This window comes from Perca fluviatilis, chromosome 5 (genome assembly GCF_010015445.1).
Source record: "Perca fluviatilis chromosome 5, GENO_Pfluv_1.0, whole genome shotgun sequence".
Lineage (NCBI taxonomy): Eukaryota > Metazoa > Chordata > Actinopteri > Perciformes > Percidae > Perca > Perca fluviatilis.
Genome location: NC_053116.1, coordinates 19,241,280 through 19,262,986, shown reverse-complemented (window position 1 = coordinate 19,262,986; position 21,707 = coordinate 19,241,280). Strand labels below are relative to the sequence as shown.

The 21,707-nt window shown below is 42.3% G+C and overlaps 1 protein-coding gene across 1 annotated transcript in view; it reads right to left on the bottom strand.

Annotated features, from left to right (window-relative positions):
• The window catches only part of LOC120559318 (ERC protein 2), an 86,023-nt gene extending 64,568 nt beyond the window's left edge, over nt 1–21,455 (bottom strand). Inside the window, exons 1-8 of the mRNA XM_039800957.1 lie at nt 21,339–21,455; nt 17,951–19,094; nt 13,898–13,921; nt 13,007–13,762; nt 5,842–5,916; nt 4,828–4,872; nt 3,064–3,219; nt 1,608–1,700 (exon numbers count right to left, since the gene is read on the bottom strand). Of these exons, the coding sequence (XP_039656891.1) occupies nt 1,608–1,700; nt 3,064–3,219; nt 4,828–4,872; nt 5,842–5,916; nt 13,007–13,762; nt 13,898–13,921; nt 17,951–18,814 (2,013 nt within the window). The 5' untranslated portion in view covers nt 18,815–19,094; nt 21,339–21,455. The remainder of the gene's footprint in view (nt 1–1,607; nt 1,701–3,063; nt 3,220–4,827; nt 4,873–5,841; nt 5,917–13,006; nt 13,763–13,897; nt 13,922–17,950; nt 19,095–21,338) is intronic.
• Nucleotides 21,456–21,707: the final 252 nt, after the last annotated feature.

Sequence of the window (21,707 nt, the reverse complement as noted above, 5' to 3'; positions counted from 1 at the left end):
ATATGGACAAAATTGATAGGGGGAAAGCTATCTCGTCATTTAAAATCATGGTGAAAAAAATGTAACCTTTTCATTTTACTTAGCCAAATTGTTTAACTATAATAACATTAAAAATAACTTACAAAAAAGGAAAATCTGAAATATTTCTCATGCTGTGTCACATTTTGGTAAACCTGAACTTTTTATCATTTAACCATGAAATTAAAAACTATAATATCTAAATACTGCATGTCAATTGTTTCATGATGCATTAGGAGAGATGATATACAGTATTACAATACTGAATTATCACCCATCCTACATTATCAGTCCACACACAGGGGAGTCCCAGGCCTACTGTCTGCTCTATGGACACACCAAGCCAAAGAGTGAAATTGCATGCAGGCAGATAGTGTTATGAGGAGCAATATTAGACTCACATAGCTGACAAATTACAGATTGCTTTAAGGAAGGCCATACAGAACAGGACAGAAAACCACAAAGGAAATCAAATGCATTTACAGAGCAAGGTTTCTGTGCTGAAGCTAGCCATGTGCAGAAGATTGTCATCTGTCTACTGGTGCCAAAAATGCACATAGCTGATTCAAGAAGAGATTTCTCTAATTGTGTGAGCAGGGTTCACCTCATAATGGGGGAATACTGACTGGACCAGAGCTTGGCCAATCAACTCTCACTCGTAGAAATAAAGAGCCCTAGAGACGAGGGAGACTGAATAATAGGAGACAGGAGCCAAAAGGTGAGGTGTAGTCAAAAAGGGACTCTATGAGGTGAGACTGGTGAGAGAATAGTCAGACAGAGTGAAGAGGAAGTGGGAACATAGTAGGGAGTGGACTAAACATATTATGATAAAGTGATAGAGCATTATGAATCAAATAAGGAGCAGGAATATTAGGTTGAATGAAATAAACAACCTGATCTCACAGAATTCCGTGAAATGAACACGGGCCCTTAACTCAAAATCCGTGGCAGTTTCATGGAATTGCAACAAAATCCGTGAAACTGCCACGGAATAATTCCGTTAAATGAACACGGATCGCCAACGGATCGCCAAATTCCGTGATGGGCCCACGGAAGAATTCCGTGAAATGAACACGGATCGCCGAAAAAGAAACACGGGCTTACGTGACACGCGAGAAGAACGGAGCGGTTGGGTTCAGGAAAAGGTCGTGGGTGGGCTTATGGTTCCGTGACACGCAACAAGAACGGGACGGTTGGGTTCAGGAAATGGTCGTGGGTGGGCTTATGGTTCCGTGCAATACGCGGGACATGCTTAAAAAAAAAAAAAAAAACACAACTGACAAACGCACGCCACACACGGGACACAAACTCCGCTCTCTTGGGTGAAAGTCCTGTGTTTTACCCATCCACCACACCAACCAACCTCCTTGCGCGGAATTCCGGCCTTACATACTACTCACTACCGTGCTACGTCATCTTGTCATTGACTTTACATTGGTATTGTTTTCCGTGGTGGCCACACGGAATTTTCACACATTCCGTACCACCACCACGGAATGAGCTGTTACCAGTCCGTGCCCATTTTACGGAATTCAGTGAGACCAGGCTGAAATAAATAATGAGAGGAGAGAGGCTAATGAGAGGGGTACTTCTGCTTGTTCTGTGATCCAGGGATGTTGGGGAGGGAGGAAGAAGGTGGGAGCTGTTCTGATGGAAGACACACATGGTGACAAGGCCTGCTCCTACAGAGACACAAAGACAAGAAGACAGCAAGCCACTAAACTACGGCACACAGCCAGCAGGAAAATCGTCTAGGTTTCCCAGCTGGCTGCGTGCTCCTCCACGCTCCTCCACACTCTGCACTCCTCAACCACACCGCTGAAGCTTCAGAATGTTACACTTGGTGAAGTTCTGTCAGAAATGATTATCTAGGTAAATAATTATCCTCTGCTCTAATATCAATGTATCATTCTTGAACAAATGTTTTTAAAAGCAACTTTCTAGTGTTTGAGTATATCAAAGTTCACAGAGGAAACTAGAGAGGACAGGGATGCTGTCCTCTCTGGTTTCTCTTATCACAGTCTCACCTCAACACCAGTCGCCATCACTGCTGAAAGACCAGTACCCTAAACACTTCAAGGATATAGAATGAATCTGTATGTCTGTGCATATCCATGCGCGTGGTGTCTCTCTGTGTAACGCAGAAAGATGAGACATGGGAGAGCGAGCCAGGGCCATCACTGTGATGTATATCATCCCTAGGTCAGTAAGAGTGAAGAGAGAGCTCTTTCCTCTGTCGTTGTAAGCTCACATTCATCAGTCAGGGCCCCATTCATAAAAACATCTCTTTTATGATTGCATCAGGAACTTCCCCGATGCAATGACAAATGGGACCTACAAAGAGCACCATTAATGAACAAAAGAGAAACATTTTCATATGGAGCACTACTCATGGGCTTCAGCCATCATGGACACTCAGCTAGAAACTCTGTGAAACTTGAAACTACATTTTTAAATATGGCTCCTGTAGATATGTGTCTATTCAAAAGTTTGCATATTAGTTTGGGCACTGCATCCTGTGTGCACTGTGTCCCAATGAATAAACCAGTATACAGCCTGGAAGAGAGAAATCTTAGTCAGGCCTTTCTAAAGGTAGGACAGTAAACCGATACGGTTCACTGTTAGTTGATAGGACCTGAGTTTGCTCCCTCAGAACAGTCAGCCGTCACAGATAGGAGAGCAGTTCAATGCTTGGTCATCACACAGGTAAGGTAGATAAGGCACACAAGCATTTCAAAGAAAAAAAAAGAAAAGAAACCTCACTCTAAATATGAAATAACCGATCCATTTTTAAACGTAGGAGTTCTTGGTATCCATGCAACACGGTAGGCTAAAAGCCTCAATAAAGCATGCCAAAAGGACATAACATACTGTAGCATGCAGTTTGGCATCAAGATTTCATATAAATTATGATTGCTCCTCCATTAGCATGCAATGGCACATAACAGGTTCTCACTCAGTCGTAATTGATTCTTTAAGGCAAACATGCATCACTCAGGCCATGCAGTACGAAGTCGTCTAAGATAGCGTGCAGAGACATTCTACCTTAGTTTTCATGAATTTAGAATGGCTCTTGTAGACCTCCACATGCTTGAGCTCATTGTGCCTGTCATCGGGGTGCAGCAGGCCGCTGGTCTTTAACATCTGGACCTCATCCTCTAAGTCTCTGATGTTCCTCTCCAGGGAAGAAATCTTTGTGTCCTGCACCAGCAACAGTAGGCAGGCAAAGAATCAGCAAAAATCTGACTTTTGATATTAGGCTCTGGACTTTAAGGGCTTACCTGTCTCACATGTTATTGATCTATCTATCAATGTATCCCTCAAAAATGTCATTAAAAAAAGCACAAAAAAGGGAGAGAGCAGGTTAATGAAAGAAAGGCCGCCATAGAGGGGACAGATGCGGTATTGTTAAAAATAGGGATAACGGTGCATATTTTCATCCAGTCTCTCCTGGAAGACATTAATAGTGACGCACTTGTTTGTTTACATAAGTGACAGAAATAGCTGTGTAAAAAATGTAAAAAGAGAGCTTAAGGGAGAATTTCAAACCCTGGCTCCTTTTAAACCTCCACACAGCTGGCCAATCACGGCGTGAAATGAGTGAATGTCAGATTGTTGATTTCGTTAAGTTACAGAAATTGTCAGTATTTGGCTAAAACAGCGGCAACAGCGATTCAGCATATTCACAGAAGACCTCCTAGCGTCCTGTATCTAGATTATAACCTATTAATGTGTACCCCTATTTCTGACCAGAATGTCTGGTAAAACAGGGGAAATATCAAGGCAAGCAGTTGAGTGCAGCCAAGATGTTTTCCTTTGCAGTATCTATGAGGGAATGGAAGGGTCTGTCATGGACAGGTCCTTCAGTTTATAGCTGCATGGGTTCAGACATACGTTAAATGCTAAACCTTGGAAGAGAGGAGAAAGGTAATTGAATAAATGGAAGCAGACTGCATGATGCCATCAGCACAAACCACAGGCAACATGTAAGTATTTGACCTTTATTACATCCTCTGACATCAGCCCTGCTGCACGTACCATCCCAAACACACAATCACATGTAGTGATACTACAGAAATGCATAAAAGGTAAACACTCACACTCTCTCACACACACACACACACACACACACACACACGCACACACAAAGAGTGTATGCAAGGACATAGACTCTAAAGTCTCTGTCTAAAGTCAAGGTGGGGCATTCAGGTATCTAGAGGAATCCCTCTACAAAATACAAAAATGCCCACACACAGACTATGCTATGCCATTTCCATTGCTTCATGTTGATTTCTGTATCATAAGCCATGCTCTATCTTTGCGTACTGATTGCTATCTGTTTCTGCTCCAGAGCACAAATTGAAAAAAAAACTCACCAAGAGGAAGAGAAACAAGGCAAGCCCAAAGAAAATACAGAGGTTAATATAAAAAAACAACATTCAGTACAATAGGAATGCATGTAAAAAAAATTGGGCCTCGCACAACCTCCCACTTTCACTATGTTGATCATAGACGTTATGCAGCACCTAAAACTGGAAAAACTCAGATTTACATTACGTGGTTCCATTGACACATTTGGCAAGACTTGGGAACCATTCATTGATTGCTCTCTAAAACACCAATAAACTGACGTTTAAAAAAGAAAAGTTGGGCCTCAAAAGCGAAACATGAACTAGTGTACATGATGGTGCTGCCTTCTAACCCAGGGAGAATTTCTGATAGTGATAGAGGACAACACAAATTAAAAAAGGTGTATATTTGTAGCCCATGGTGAGTTGACAGAAGGATTAAGAGGTGAGCACTCATTACCTGCCAGATAACGTCAGGATCAAAACAGAAAGGGGCGTTGGTGTTCTGTAATCACAAAACGGAAGCATACACCACTTAGAAAAAGCAACAGCACAGAAACTGAAACAAACATACACACAAATATGATGACGAACATACAGAATGTGGCAGAAAATACTCAACAACTTAAACAGAGGACAGTTTCAAAATGACACAATGAAGGAAGCTATGTCCTCCTCATTATCAACATCGTCAAAGGAAGACTGTTACCTCTTACTCTCTCTCTCCCCCCATTCATATTTCTAATCCTTCTGGCAATGTTTGTTCTGCCTTTCTAATTAATGCAGTCAAATGTAATTGGGCCTCTCATGCATTTACAACAGTGTGGGCATCCTAGCACATGTGCAGTCTTTTAATAGGCAGACCAATCCCAAAGTATGTGTGAAAAATAACTGTGGTTTTGCTGTAAAGGAATCACTTTTAGAACAAGCGTTTGCTGAATGAACACTCAATGTGTGTGTGTGTGTGTGTGTGTGTGTGTGTGTGTGTGTGTGTGTGTGTGTGTGCATGCAGACACATGTGGAGTCAACTGCATTTTTCACAGCTCTCACGACTTCAAAGGGCTGAGATGAGAGTGAAAGCTTCCATATGTGACATTTGAAACAAATTGAATAAGTGCTCCACTCTGCATTGGCCAATAATGGCCTTTACATTGGCATGGCTGCCATACCGACACGAGGCAACAGCAAGACAGATTGTTTGTGCATGTCATTTTGTGTCTGCATTCCCAAGGCAAGCCAGATCCTCTACAACTGCTCACATTACAGTAGTATGTATCAATAATTAAAGCTTTGTTGGTATGAAGCTGATATATCAGACTAAACCAGACAACATTCTGCAACTAAAAAGCAAACAATGCTCAAACAAGATCATCTACCGCAGTTTAATCTCACTGATGTCATACACACTCCCCATGCAGCACATTACTTAAAATTTTGCCTGCTCTGTTGATTCCAAATCCGCTGTAAGTCCTACCTTCATATCAATGACAGTCTGCAGAGCCCTGGTCTTGGCCGGATCGGCCTGGAGCTGGTTCCGGCGATGGAGCTCCTGTGGAGGGACCCGGTAAAAATAAGCCTGGCGGCTCATCATCTTTAGCACTTTCTAACGCCCACTGCTTCAGAGCCACTTAAAAAGATACACGGATCAATCTCTATCTTTCTATTTAAAAATGCAGTTATCTACTACTGTACATCCTTAAAAATTATATTTTTGCAAAAATAAAAAAACATTCCTATGATCCGATGATCTCCCGAGGACTTCTTTCTATCTCCCAGGTGCTGGACTGTTCTCTGCTTTCTCTTCTACCGTCTTTCTGTCTCTGTTCGTCAGCGGGGAAAAATATACACTCAGCTATAGGTCATATGAATCTGTCACTATCACTCTTTCTGTCTCTATCTTTCTATTTCTTATCTCTCACTTGTTTTCTCTGTCTCTCTCGCAGATGTCTCTGGCAAGCTAAAGCTCTTGCTTAGCAACACTTTCTACCAGCACATGCGCTACACTTCTTCTATCAATAATTAATGGTAGCTCTGACCTACAACTATGCCCACACACAAGCACACACACACACACACACACACACACACATACACACACACACAGCAAGTTAAACGTACTTGTTGAGTATTAGGACAAGTCCATTTGGGGAGAAAGAACAATGATGAGTTTCAACTACCCTGCAATAACTGGAAAGTTATTGACCATCTCATGGTTGTGTTATGCTGTTTTGCTATTTTGTATGTCTGCCCATGTACATGTAGGTAAATTGGGTGGATAAAATATTAGAAACACCTTCAATATAATGAAGTCAAATACAAAATCACCATTTACAATTTGCTCTAAAATGACCATAGAGACAAATCAACACCTCTCTAAAAGAGTCACAGCAAGAAATGGGGTGACACCTGCAAGCTAGTTTAGGCACATGTGAAATATGCCACTGCAACATCTATCCAACGCAACACAACCATCATTGCTGCTGCTTAGCTTTAATCAGCGTCACCACCACACGTCCAACTGTAAGCTCTGGCTCTAGTCTCAAGGGGAAGATATCTGCTATCAAAGCAGCTATCTTTGTCACTAATGTCCTGTTCACACCCACACAGCCACACACCATCACACACAGAAGCCGCCCAGTACAACCACTGTCTGCTGGTGCACCTCAGTTGTGGTAATAAGGGAGTGGTCCTTGCTCAAAGGCACCTCAGTTGCGGCAAAGCTTTAGGCCACCACTTCCAGTTTAACAGAGGAATCATTGCAGGACTATGGCATCAGTTTAGTACACTGCTATAGCATATCCTGTGCTACGTGGAAACAAAATGAGTTATCATAGACGGATTTGCAGGTGACAGACAATAGCCTTCATAACAAACAAATCTATACATCTGCACAGTAGGTGAGATAAGTGAGGGCTGCCTGCCGCTGCTGCCTGATTGTGTTATAGGCAGCTGCTTGAAAGGGGCAACATGGGCACATGGAATACCAATTGGACTGCATAGGATCACAAAAACACAGCACACACCCACACACTGACTAATGCCTACTATAATGTGCACCTCTAAGGAAAATGAAAAGGTTTGAGTGACACTGAAAAATGAGGGACACTGCCTCTCTCAACTGTGGGACAGATACACAAACCAAAGTTACAGATACTGTAGATTAAAAGACAGAGAAACTACAATACTATCAAGCCAAAATTAGGGAAAATAACAGACAGTCAGTGGGTAAAGAAAAGCCACCAAATCAGACAGAAACCACATGGAGATGGGGCAATAATATTAAGGCAGCTCATCAATCAGTCAATTATCGACTCTAGAAACACATGAGTAGACAGGTTTTCCCATTTCTCCCATTTTTCCCAGTTCTCCCTCGGAGTTGAAATGCGAGGAGACAAGGGCCTTATCCTCTTGTCCATGTCAATTGTGGATAAGGAGGGATTACTGCTGTCAGAGCATGCTTCCCACAGACGGGTATGCCCACTGCTGCACAATCCTAATCGCCTACTGGCCATATGTGTATTAATGTGTCATGGTGAGTGTGTTTATTTATCTGTCCCATGGAGAGAGAGAGTATGTGTATTAACTTCTTATCAACAACAGTTAGAGTACAATGGGGGGAATTAAGTCATGCAAGAGAGCATGTCATCAAAGACCGTCTTCTCTGCTCCACATGTGTCAGAGGACCAAACATATGGAATGAATAGGATCAAACGGAACACTATAGCAATAAGTGCCGGCATCCTGAATGGAAGGATACGGTCAAAAGGTTCAATTCTGGCCTGAAGGCAATGGTGTCATATACGCCATGCACAGACTAGAACATGCACAGATTTTACATAGACACCCACACATACACACATACTCACACACACATTCATCAATCACATTCCCATCCCTTCTCCATCAGTGAGAGAAAAAGGAAACACATTTGCTTGCCACAAATGTGAAAATGTGTGCGCCTATCAGCTCAATGGCTTGAAAGAGCACTTTTAAAAGACAAAGGGAAAATCAGAGGAAAACCTTACTGAGAAATAGGGAGGGGGTAAGGATAAGGTTTGAGGGGTGTAAGTTTGTCCCGATAAACTTTTCCACTCAAACATTCTGGGAGATCAACAGAGCGTGGCGAATATGTGGTGCCTGGGGTGTGGTGGAGAGAAGGGAGCACTGGTGTGTGTGTTTGTGAGTGTTTACTGAAGGTATAGTGGCCTTCTTATGTTAGTTGAGAGGGGCTTCATTAGCGGAGGCTGAAAGAAGCCAATCAAATATGGAGCCCTAAAAAGCCCCACCAGGGACAGGCTTTTCACCGATTAATCAAACCACAACAGATAGCATATCAACCCGAGGAGTAAGAAAGAGAGAGTTGGGACATGTTGATGGACAGACAAATATACTCAGGCAGAAAGGCAGATAAGTAAGAAGAGAGCTGATAGGCTGGTGGCATGAGAAAGTGAGCAAAAAGAAAAAGCTGAAAAGAGATTATAAAAAAGACAGATTTGCTGACGTGAACTTCCACTTTTCCTCAAGATACTGGCACTAGAAAGTTTTACAAAGCTACATTTCTGAAGTTTCATCAAGGTTTGAGAGAGGATGCAGGGGCAGACAGAGAGGGCCTGCCAAAAACAGCAGCAGAACTTCTAAAGCCAGTCATACTATAGAAAAAAACAGGGTATCCATAAGTGCTTTGGCCTTACATTTTTTAGACTAGAGTATTGCTATAGAGTACTCAGTCAAACCGATTCAATAGTGAGATGTCTTCATATACAGTAGGGGCCCTAAATCCATCCAGAGGCCCTAAGAAGCATATGAAATTTGCAGTACGATATGTATCAAAGTAGATATGCCATCTCTAAGTAAAAATCTCACAGTGAGAGTGTGCGTGTGTGTGTGCATGCCCTTGGCAGCAGGACAGAGCTGGGCAGGAACAGACCAGTGGTGCGGCTGTTATTATTGGGTCTACAGGGACCTGGCATCTGGGGAGAGCCGATTAGGCCCAGATTTATGCCTCTCAGCGTGCGTGAGTGTGTGTATGTGTGTATGTTCACACATAACTTAGGCTCACAGTTAGTGCATGTTACTGACACACTAGTTAAATTCTAATAGAACACTGCCACTTTGTGGACATTGCTAGTAATGGAAATATGTATCAGTAAATATTATAGAGAACTCAACCATACTATATGGCTTTCACATTGTTCTAACAAATGATGGTGATGTTGACCAGTGTAATCATTTTATCTCAAGAGCCAATTGAAGGCTGACACAGATGTGCCAGTGTCTCTACGGCAGGTCTGTGCAGCTAAGGCAGTCTGACAGCTGACAAAGGAACAGGAAACACAAGCGAGAGAGCACCACTACACACACCATCCCCTGACAACACAAACCAGCAGGTGAAGTAGTGATGGAGTGAGCTATATATCCATACATACTGCACACAAGCATACCATACAAACAGAAACACAGACAGCTGGTTAAAGTAACTTCACATTTGGACATGATCTGTAAATTCTGAAAGGTACAACAAAGAGAGAAAGGAGAAAAGACAAAAAGACATTTCAATTCTCTGTTAACCCTTACTTGATTCTCAGATTTGCATCATACAAGCCTAAGTAGACACTGCGTTCACACCCATCTCCTAAACTGTCCTTGCATAAAAAAATAAGAAACCAACACAAATTTAAGGTGATAATTTCTCTTCAAACCAGCAAAGAATACCAAGAAAGCCCCATGTCAACCCTAAGTCATGCTTGAAGAATAAATAAAAGCAGAGGTGAACTAAAAGTGGAGGCAGTTATTATCCCAGCTCAAGCTAAACAAGCTGGGTCATTTAAAGGAGAGTAATGGGCGCGGTAATGAAAGGCATTTGGGCTGGTTTCCTTTGGAGCTAATCAAAAGAGCTAAGAGTAGTGCCCCCTATTAGAGGCAATAGCTGCACTACCATCACTGGCTTGCCTTCACTGACCATGACAAGTGCAAGTGTAAGGCTAAATGATGTTTATGTGTGTCAGAGTGGTCCTCCGACTCTTAAACAAAGGGAAGAGGCATCACAGGAAGGGAGCTGCTTCTTACAGTTAAATGAGTGCATATAAATCCACACACATTCCACACTAACCACAACCACATCAAACTGTCAGAGAGCTTGACTATTTTTCACCACAATGTTATAAACTACATTTTGAAATCCCCCAAATTTGAATGTTTTCATAAATAAATGGTGAATATTTAAGTGTCAGACAGTGTCTTGTCACTACAATTAAATGTGTAATAGTAGCTCAGTTCCTATTTTGAATAATTATTTATTTTCTGCACATAAAACAAGTTTGTCAGTGAAGCAGGACAATGCATTTCTATACATCAAAACTACATTTTTTAAATTTTTTATTTTGAATGTTTCCCAAATCCTTATTACAATACAATAATTTTGGGACTAGCTTAATATTATTATAAAACTGTTAAAAATGACATTTAAAATATTGTATTTCACTAATGTAATGGACCATGCACAGTGTTAAACCTTGTCTTCATTCTGATGTATATACAACCAACGCAATACAAATATAACTGCAAGTAGCAATTCAAATAGCTCTACAGCATATGAATATTGAGTCTCGTACTATCTACAAATCAGTTTATTTCACTCTAAGGCATGCTTTTACTTTGGCTTAAAAACTGAAAAATCAACTGCTACACTTCAGCTGCATCAGTTCTCTCTCTCTCCCTCTCACACACACACACACACACACACACACACACACACACACACACACACACACACACACACACACACACACACACACACACACACACACACACACACACACACACACACACACACACACACACACACACACACACACACACACAGCCTCCATCCCCTCCTTCTCAAACTCAGAGGAGAGGAGGCCAGAAGGAGACGAGGGAAAAAAATGAAAGAACAGCAATCACCTCTCTTTTCAATCAGGGCGGTCAGTGTGTTTTCCCTCATTAATCATACATTAATATTCAGACAAACACAGCCTGTTTTTCTACCTTAGAAAAACACTTCTTTCTCCCATCTCTCCCTCTCACCTCTTAGACCCACTCACCCCCTCCTCCTCAATTGCACCCACAGTATGTTAAGCTGTCAAGCAGTTAAAAATAGCACAGCATACAGAGTGTGTGTGAACAGGTACTCACCTCTTAAACACACACAGCATGGTTAGTTCCCTTACACACAGACACACCACACACACAAGAACACACATTCAGAGCAGTGGTCGCATTAGCATGGGCTGAAACACCCATGCTCCCCTCTGACAAAATCATCACAGTGACCAAACACCCAGCACGGGTGGAAATCCCATCAGCCACCAGCAGCCCGTCAAGGGAGTGTCCTTGCTAGAAACGCTAAGCCGACAGGCCCCAGATGTGCACGCATGCTCACATACACCCACGCAAACGCAATCATTCTGACTGGGCACAGCAGAGAGGCAGACAAACAACATAGACAGAAAAACAAGAACATCATGACACTAACAATATCAGAGGCATGCACAGACATCACAACACTCAACACACACACTCACACAATCACACACACACTGACAGCGAGGTAGAGAAATTAAAGGCTAAGAAGATTTAGGAGTTAAAAATAAACAATGCAGGGGTGAAGAGCACAGAGCAGCCTACTGCGAGCCATACTGGCAGAGGATACAGACACACCTGTGCTACACCACCGCTTAATGGTACTTTTAAATTCTCACTCAAATATAAAATAAAATTGAGTGTCAGAGGAAGACTGTTTTTTTTTTCTTATATTTAAACTGAGAATTGTTGATGAGCTGCAATAAATGTCGCAGCTTATTTAATATTTTTCCAATTCCAATGCAGCAACAAGCTTACTGCATGCCACATGCTGTAGAATAAATGCCAAATGCTATGCACAACGCACAGACAAGTGGCATATGAGCAACTGCCATATGAGCATGTGCATACCCAGGAACACACACACACGCAAACAAACAGAGTCAGATTGTAAAACTGCATGGCTGAACACAGGCTTAGGGCTCTCAGTGTGTTAATCTGGCCCATTGATAAGACCTGCTGAGCTGCTTTCTGCTCCCACACTTTACATAATACAGACACACTCACAGGTACACAATCACACACTCTCGCACACACACACACACACACACATGCATATACATAGGAAATGCTTAACAGCAAAATGTTATTCAGTTATCGTATCGATGAATATGCAAATAAATAAAAAATACATCGAACAAATAGATCATATATGTATCTAAGTATGGAGACGATATGGAAAAAATATATCACTTTAACCATTCATATATATTACCATATCTATTAAAAAGCTATAATGCATGGTAAATCACAGAGGAAGTAATTTTCAGCTCTCAAGTATTTTCACAGCCATTCTAAGTATAATCTGACATGGTAATTGCTTTGTATTGTCAACACAGGCAACATAATTGTGTACTATGATTTGTAATCCATGTAAACCATGATTTTATTGTGAAGTGAAAGATAATAAATAATAAATGTCGATATACTGCCCACCCCTACTGTTAAAATCACTTTTAAACTTTTTTTTAAACATTCACCCCATGGAGCACTCAAAAATACAAGCAAGAAAAACATACCTCTCGCACATGCATGTTCTCCAGCTGCGATTCAGCCTCCTGTGCTGCCATGGTTACGATGCCTGTCGGCTGTCCCCGACCCCAGTGTCCCTGACCTTGGCCTTGGCCCTGAAGCATCTCCAGCAGCCTCTGGATGCTCTCGTCCCGGGCGCCCAGAGTCTGTTTCTGAGAATCGATTCTCATCTCCATCTCTTCCATGGTCTTCCTCAGCAGGAACAGCTCTTTGGCCTGCCGCTCATGCTCTGCCTGCATCCGGAAGACATTCTCCTCTGATGGATCCAGAGGCGGAGGTGAGAAGAAGCCGTCACACCCGGGCACCTGGCAGGGGCTGCAGGGCCGGAGTGAACCAGAGCTGGGAGCTACCACCGGACCTTGGCTGGGAGTGTATAGGGGCTGATTTGGGCCGTTCCTCCGCCCAGGCTGAAGGGTGTTGGCAGGGCTGATTCTCTGCACAGCTATTGCAGTGTTACAGCCATAACCAGGGCTGTGAATGATGACATCAGCTTCCTGTTGCCTCGGATTGTAGGTGTTGGATGGGCTGGCTCTCGGGCTATTCTTTGGACCAGGACTATGCAGGTTGCTGGAGCTTTGTCTGGGGCTGTGGCCAGGGCTGAGCCCCCCTCTGTGGTCCTGGTCTGTATGGATTTCTCGATGGGAGCCAGAGTTCCCCTGCTGTCGTTGTTGCTGCAAGCGGCTGTTCATCTCTCTGTGAGCCCTCAGCTCCTCCTGTAGCTCCTGAACTGTCAACGGAAGCTGCTACAAATAGAGAAAGATTAAGCGCCCATTCATTCATTAAGTACAGAAACATACCAAACACACAGACACATTAAAAATTCCTAAACATATGATGATACACACATAAAAAATATACACTGGGGTACAAAAACAGACCTTGTTTCTTCTGATATCCCCAGGCTGCAGCAGCAAAATGTGACATAAGAAAGACATGCACATGCATGAAGACAAAATAGAAAGTACATAGAAAAATATCAAACCAATATGTAGATTACTTCATGCTGTTGGTTGATGGTTACATGCTTTGGCCACCAGGGGGTGATATTTCTCTTCAAAACACAGGGTGAAGACATAGAAGGTACTGAAAGCCAAAATGACTTGGGTTTGTTTGAAAGAGGTGAACATCAAAAGGGGGAAGACAGGAGAAAGGGTGATGTTATTCCAGATGAAAACAAATCAGAGCAACAGTTACTGGCCTAAATGCAATGAGAATGATAGGGTCCCAATTGTGCCACTCATAAATCAATTGATAAATTGACAAATCAACAATTATTCAAGAATACAATTGTGACATATGCAAACCAGTGGGCAAACTAATAAAACAGAATAATCAAGAGTTCAGTTCTTAATGAATAAAAAAATCCCTGTTTTGCAGCATGGCGTGATATTCAAAAGCCTTGGGAAGATATTTGCCTGGAATTAATTTTTATTGGACAATGTGAGTTTGTAAAGATTGACTGAAGAGGTTTACTGATGCAATTGCTGATTGATTGCTGATGACATGAACTACTACAACTACCATTTGAAGTCACTGTTCCATTATCTTTAATGTTACTATTATTGCCACTGTTCATCACATCCCCAACCGGCACCGTCAGACACCGCCTACTAAGAGTCTGGGTCTGTCCGAGGTTTCTTCCTAATAGGGAGTTTTTCCTCGCCACTGTCGCACTGCTTGCTCGTGGGGGAATTATTAGAATTGTTGGGGCTTTGTACATTATAGAGTGTGGTCTAGACCTACTCTGTAAAGTGTCTCGAGATAACTCTTGTTATGATTTGATACTATAAATAAAATTGAAGTGAAAAAATGATTTGTCAATACATTTATCACTTGAACAATTGATTACAAAGTGACACAAATGGGCCCCGATAAAGTGTTGCTGGGGACATTTCACTCAACATTCCTGCTTTTGCCGCATGCAGCAGTGCTAAGTGAAAAATACAATATGCTGATTTACATCCACAGCTCCCATTTTTCCTGACTGGCAAATGGAAATTCATTCTGTGCTTTAAACCATGGGCACAACATTCTTGATGATTGACTGTGAGGAAATTAAACAAAAGGAAACAGAAATACACACACACAGCATGTCCCTCAACATAGATTATGTCAAAGATCCATTGACACAAACACTAAACGGAAGTTAAATTACTAATCTTTTCATCTTTGTGAAAATATTACAAATCTTTCCTCAAATATTCTTACTCCTCTGCTCGAGTCCAGAAAGCACAGAGCGCCAAGGACGCAGAGATGTGATGTAGGAGGAAGGCGAGGGTGATAATCAATGCAACAAGCTAGCACTGACTATCAAGTCCGAGTGGGTGGACAATCCTCACACACACACACACACACACACACACACACACACACACACAGCCAAGACTGTAGACACAAATACATATGTACAAGTTTACACACAGTCACACGCACACGCATACACCAAACAAACAGATGGTTAGGGGACAACTGTGGTCATTGCAGCTGAGAGAAAAGGTGACATTCCTCATGCTAATTACAAAGTGTTCCTGTCAGTCTGAACTCTTCCCAGTGTCTCAAAGGGCCAAACACAGGCAAAATGGAGAAGAAGAAAAAGAGGATAAAAGTGATCATCTGAAAGCAGAGCTGGGGGATGGAGGTGATAAGGGAGAGTGAGGTGACAGCAGATAAGAGTTAGAATAACATATTCTGCATGAGGTATAGCTTTTGCGTTTTCAAAGTAATTCAAAGAAACTGGGATTATTTCTGACTTTATATAATAGGGCTGTTATAACATTCTAAGAGAGAGTTAAGGTTTAAGTTAAGAGAGAGAAGGGGATGGTAGCAACTTAATGGGTGATCAATATTGGTAACAAAGTCCTGATAATTATCAGCTGGAGCGGAACAATCCCTAGGTGTGTGTGTGTCTGTAAGAAAAGAGGAGGAGTAAGAGTGAGAGTAATATAATGTTTTATAATGAATAATGTTTTATTTATAGATATACTGTACATGGTCAACCAAATTGACTAACTCGTGGGTATATGTCACATTGATTTTCAGTATGAACTTCAATCTTGCTGGAAACAAAGAAGGTGTTGTTAAATAAGATGCTGAATTCAGCATCAGGAAAAAGTACAGGCTACATATAATGGCAGGAGGCCGTATCATAACTTGAGCATTTAATGGTTTCTATCAGTCCTTTTTGTCAAATGGTGACTTTTCCATTGCAACTGTTCTCCAAGATCTTTAAATGGATTCTATGATGCCAGTTTAGATCTCTGTTAATAAAACAAACTCATTCTGCTTCTAATAGCCTATGATATATTCTCTACACCTATGCTTTCATTCTTGTAAGTGTACATAAGGGTTCTCATAAGGTACATACGGGTTATGTGATCATACATCTAGAGATACTGTACTGTGAGTGGTTTTCAGTAGATAAAGAGAGATAAAAGAAGAAAAGGGTGAAGGTAAAAAAGATGGTACAAGCGAGTGTGTTAGTGTGGGAGAGACCAATGAGTCGACACTCGCTGAATGGGTCTATCGCCTGAAGGAGCAGAACAGAGACAAACACATCCATCCATCACAGACAGGGCCAAGGGCCTGCAGATACACAGAGAGTGGGAACATTGACTGTCCTGCTCCATTTTAATGCCACAGACATAAGAATCTCAACATCAGTAGTTCAGCAGCAAACGCATTTAATTCTGTAAACCTTACGAAAAATGTACCAAACTGAACCAAAGACTGTGACCCCAAAACTATGATATGAACTGAACCGTTTCACCCCTAGTAGTTACTACAGTATGTTCATTAGGGAACAATGTTATTCTGTATTTATTTTCAAACTTTCTGTTTTATTATGCTAAAATCACAGGAAAAGTGTGCGTGTGTGTGTGTGTGTGACAATGTGAGATGAAAAAGATATAAATACAAATGCAGAGGTGGCTCCTTGGTTACAAGAGGGAGAAGTCAGATGGAAGAGCACAGATATGATGAAAGTTTTTGCATGCTTGTGTGAGAGAGATGAAGAGCAGATTCAACAGAAATTATACAAGCTGTATAGTGCGAAAGCATTTGAAATATATCTTATGGCTCAATTAAAACACTTCACACAAACGCAGACACACAAGGAAGCAGGGGCGTCAGGACTGGGGGGAGAAAGGGGACTGAGTATCCAGGGCCCTCACGTGAGACGGGGGCCCACAAAGATACTAGAATGAATAGCCGTGGATGCGGGGAGAGGCACATAGAGGATGCCTATGTTCAGGGTTCAGGATTTTGAGCTATGCCCCTGCGAGGACTTAATATGCCATTCAGACAAATGGAGAAACAGAAGGCTGGCAAAGGGTGAAATAGAACAGAAAATATAAGGAAGACAGACAAAGAAAGAACAGTGAGACAGACCGATGGATAATGCCTCAGACTGACTGGAACAGACTCCAGGGAGAGGTGGCACAGGACAGACTGGTCACTATCCCTTCAGAAGTAGCTGTGAGCTTTTTTAGAATCTGACTAACACTGCTGAATGGCTGCCACTAGGGCACGTTCCCATGGAAACACAGACAGCACTGAGCCTGGCAAGCATCTTCATAAATGAACTGCACAGAAGCCTTTCAATGCAACCTTGAAGACAGGAATAAAAGGTATGATGTGAGAGGTATGATGTGCAGAAGAGATGGGCGGTTCAAAAGTCTGAATGTGATGTGTGCACAGTGCCACAGACAAATCAAAGACTTTTGTTTCAAAATGAGATTTCCACCATTTGAAAAATGTGTTCTCTAAAAGAATTGCTGGTGTTAAAGTGACTTACTGTCAAAGTGATGCATTTGATGCAGTAAGAAGTTGAAAGATGAAATTGCTTGTGTTTTTCACACAGCCATTTAAGAAATGTTCCTTAAAGTGGAAATATAGCATTTTTGAAACAAACTTCAATTTGTCATTTTTCTCACTTGCAAATCCTCTTGGTTTGTCCTGTACTGGTCCTTCAGAACCGAGGTCCTCACTCCCTCCTCCCGCCGAACCCCCTTGTCTCTTTTCACATCTGGGGTCCAGAAGTTGACATTGTTCATGCTGGGGCCCGTCCTTCCATCCCTCCCTACATCCAGTTCTCTCCTCAGGTTGTCATTTTCCCTCTGCAGCTCCCTCAGCTGAGACTGTAGATCAAACGAGGAAACCTCTCCCCGTCCAGCCGAATCCAATGCCTGTGGATGTCTCCCAGACTGGTGCCGCAGACTGGAAGTCCTTGCAGGATGCAAGGTTTGGTCTCCATAGGGGTCTGACTGTTGATGTAACCCAGAGGAGGTGATGTTTGGGGTACTGCCCATGGCAGGTGTTCGGTTAGTGTAGGAGGAGCGGCTGGTACTCCTGCCCAGCGTCATGGTGCCTTTCGGGTACCCACCAGAGGGTTCCAAGGAATCTCGCTCACAGGGGTACATGGTGCCTGATGTGGCATAGGCAGCACTCAAAGACTGGATGTTCTCCATAGACAGGGTTTTACCCCCTGGAGCTGTCGCTGAACCACGACTTGCTCCTTTGTCTGCTGCTGTGGAAGGTTTGATCTTTGAAGCTGGCTTCGACACAGAGCCTTGACCTCCTGCCAATTTAGATGCTGGGGCAGGCACACCCCCTGACACAGAGCCTGGTTCTAGCCCCGAGCGGGAGCCTGGTGCTGAGCTTACAGCCTGTTTGCCTTTGCCCTGTTTGGGGGATCTGGAAAAGCGTGCATGAGATGTGCTGCCATCAGTGTGCCCACTACTCTTTGGGGCAGCAGACAGCTTGCTCTGAGCAGGCTTGGCTCTAATGTTTAAAGGCATTATTTTTATATGGCAAAAGTGGACTTCTGAGATGAAACTGTTAAGGTTGGGGATATTTCTATGTCCCTTTACGGAACCAGAATAAAAGACAAGGTTTAGAATAAAGGCCACATCTCGGCCTCTTAGTTTTCACCTGTCCATCCCTGATTGTTTAGGGCTTTAGGCTGAGTCTTATTTAGTTCTATTAGAAGAAGATGGCAGTGACTGTTGGCTACAGGGCTCCCAGACACAAAGGCCAGAGGTATTGTGGTTTCAGCTACAGTGCAGGACATCATGGATTCTAGACAGGTTAAAAATAGACAAACATTGAGGGAAAGACCAATCATGAGACCATCATCAAAAAATATCACACGCAGCATCACTACATGGTTCATAGGGCTGGATATCGTTTTAGGATACTATTGCCAATATAAGACCAAGTTTCATACTGATACCAAAATTACTTTACAAATTATTCAAAACTTCTAAAATGTAAAATGCTGTCTAAACACAAGCCCCTGCACAATAACTTTGCCTAAATTTAAAAAGATGTTCAACTGTCGGGCAGAGCTCGGGGGTTCGGGAAATAAGCAAGACTGTGGATCCACAAGAGCAGGGTTGGAGACCACTGAGCTAGTGAAAAACTACTAAATATTAATAGTACTTCAGTACTCTGTAATCCTCTCTGATGTAATCAGAATCTGAATCAGAACCAGAATACTTTATTGATCCCCTCAGGGAAATTATTTAGTTGCTCACAGTCACATTCAAGGTAAAAATAAGAGTAAGAAAATAGCAAGTGTATAAAGTAAATAAATTGACATAGCTACAATAATAAATAAATAAAAACGTTAAGTAGAAGTAAGTAAGATTAGGTTAAAAAAGAGATTGTTACAAATGCTATTGTAGTGCAGTGTCAACATAAATACAGTACAGACATAAATAAGTACAGCGTGAGTATAAGTAACAGCAGTGGATGAGTGACGGGTGGACAGTAAAACAATGTCTGTTTAATCACCGGACTGTGGTGTAGCATAGAGTACTACTGGTTTCTCACTCATTATTTACAGAATGCTTTGCACAGCCACAGTCACCACAATACTGGTGAAAGAAAACAACAGGGAGGACTGGCTTGACTATTTCAGCACCATGGACAGCACTCATTCTCCTGTTGTATATCACATTGGATACTGTAATGCTTTGTATCACATTGAATTCTAATACCTTCTCAGGTCTGAAGGAAACAGGGACAATATAGTGTATGGCCTATGGCCATGGTAGATGGAATTGGAAGACCACTCTTTATTATCTGCCATCCCTCTCGGGCACTTGCAAAACTCATTGTCAGACTTTATCAGGGCTGATTCAGGCTAAATCAAACTAGAAAAATACAGCATGGACTGTGCCCATATTAGGATACAATCAGCATATATAGTGTTTATATCATACACAATTGTGTTTCATTTGTTGTCTTCGAGGCAAAAAGCCATACATTAAGTAGGTAAAAAAAAAGAATATCCCCAGGAAATTAAAGTAAGCACAACCCTTACCATGATGGACCAGATATTGGGGACTGGCTGCAAAGCAGAGGCAAATCCAAATGATAATCCCTCCTCTAATCCAAAAGGATTGGGCGCTGGGAGTCACTGCACTGGATGCAACTGAGAGATTGGTTAAGTCTGCTTGTCAGTCATAACATAGCTGTCAATCCCTTATCCATCATTGTTTGAGACAACGAATTCAGCCCTATATGTGCCAGCAATGGAGGCATCAAGTCTGTGTATAATGTTGGTAGGCTACATCAATTGTGCATTTATATTTGAAAAATCAATGATGATGATTGAAATTAAATCACAAAGATAACTGTTTCCAAACCTTTTAAAACAAGGAAAGTGCAAACATGTTATCTTGCTACTATTAAAGCTTTGTCTACGGATTAAGCTATAATTTGCATTAAAATGGAGTTCAGTGTAACCGGTCAGTTTCAAAGGGCACGCGCCAGATTTACGCAGCTGTATTGATAGCCTACCTCTTCGTCAATAGTATGCCAGTATGGTTAAACAAAGACAAAAAGTGCTGATGAAAATACAAAAATACAAAAAGTAGGAAACGTCTCACTCAGCCTTAAAGCTCTGCACTTACTTGTTAGTTGGCAGCCAGCTGTTGCCGCGAAGAGAAAACTCGAGTCACCACCCAAACTGCAATAGCGTAAATCGTTAATTTGCATGGTAACATTTGTCCCCCTCATACAGCTCAACTAGCTGCCAACCTAACAGACTACAATGTGGACTGCACTATATTTCACGGGTGGCACGAGTGGAACGGTCGTTGTGCATGTGACAGACGCCGGAATAACTCTACTACGACCGCGGCATGAAGGATTAGTTTCTTGCTCATATGCACACGGCTACATGACTTCGAGCTAGTACCTTACATAATGATTAATCTGCCACACAAACTGAAAGCACAGTTTAATTTGTCTAAATAATGTTGTCAAATGATGCCACAAAGTCCAGGTGTGCACGCAACGCGTGCTCTATCTTACCGGACAGGTACCTCTCCATCACCGTGAAGTCCTAACCGTACCCTGTCCGACCTCGGCGCAGGCTCCATGATCTCATCGGCTCAGCTCTCTCATGACCTGTCCTGCCATCGGGTCCGCGTGGGCGCGCTCTCCCAAGCTGGCGCGTGCATGCGCGACCTAAGCGGCAGCACGCACAGCTATGATGGGAAAGTTTTTTTTTTTTTCAAACACCTACATCAGCGTCAGTTGGGCATGGCACTTTAAAAAGGTCTTAGCTACACGAATCCAAATCTGAAAAAAGTGGAAGCATTCCAATTTTCATACAGACCAGGCAACAAATACCCAGGCAGCCATCAGTAAATTACCATAACAACGACTTTGTTTAATATA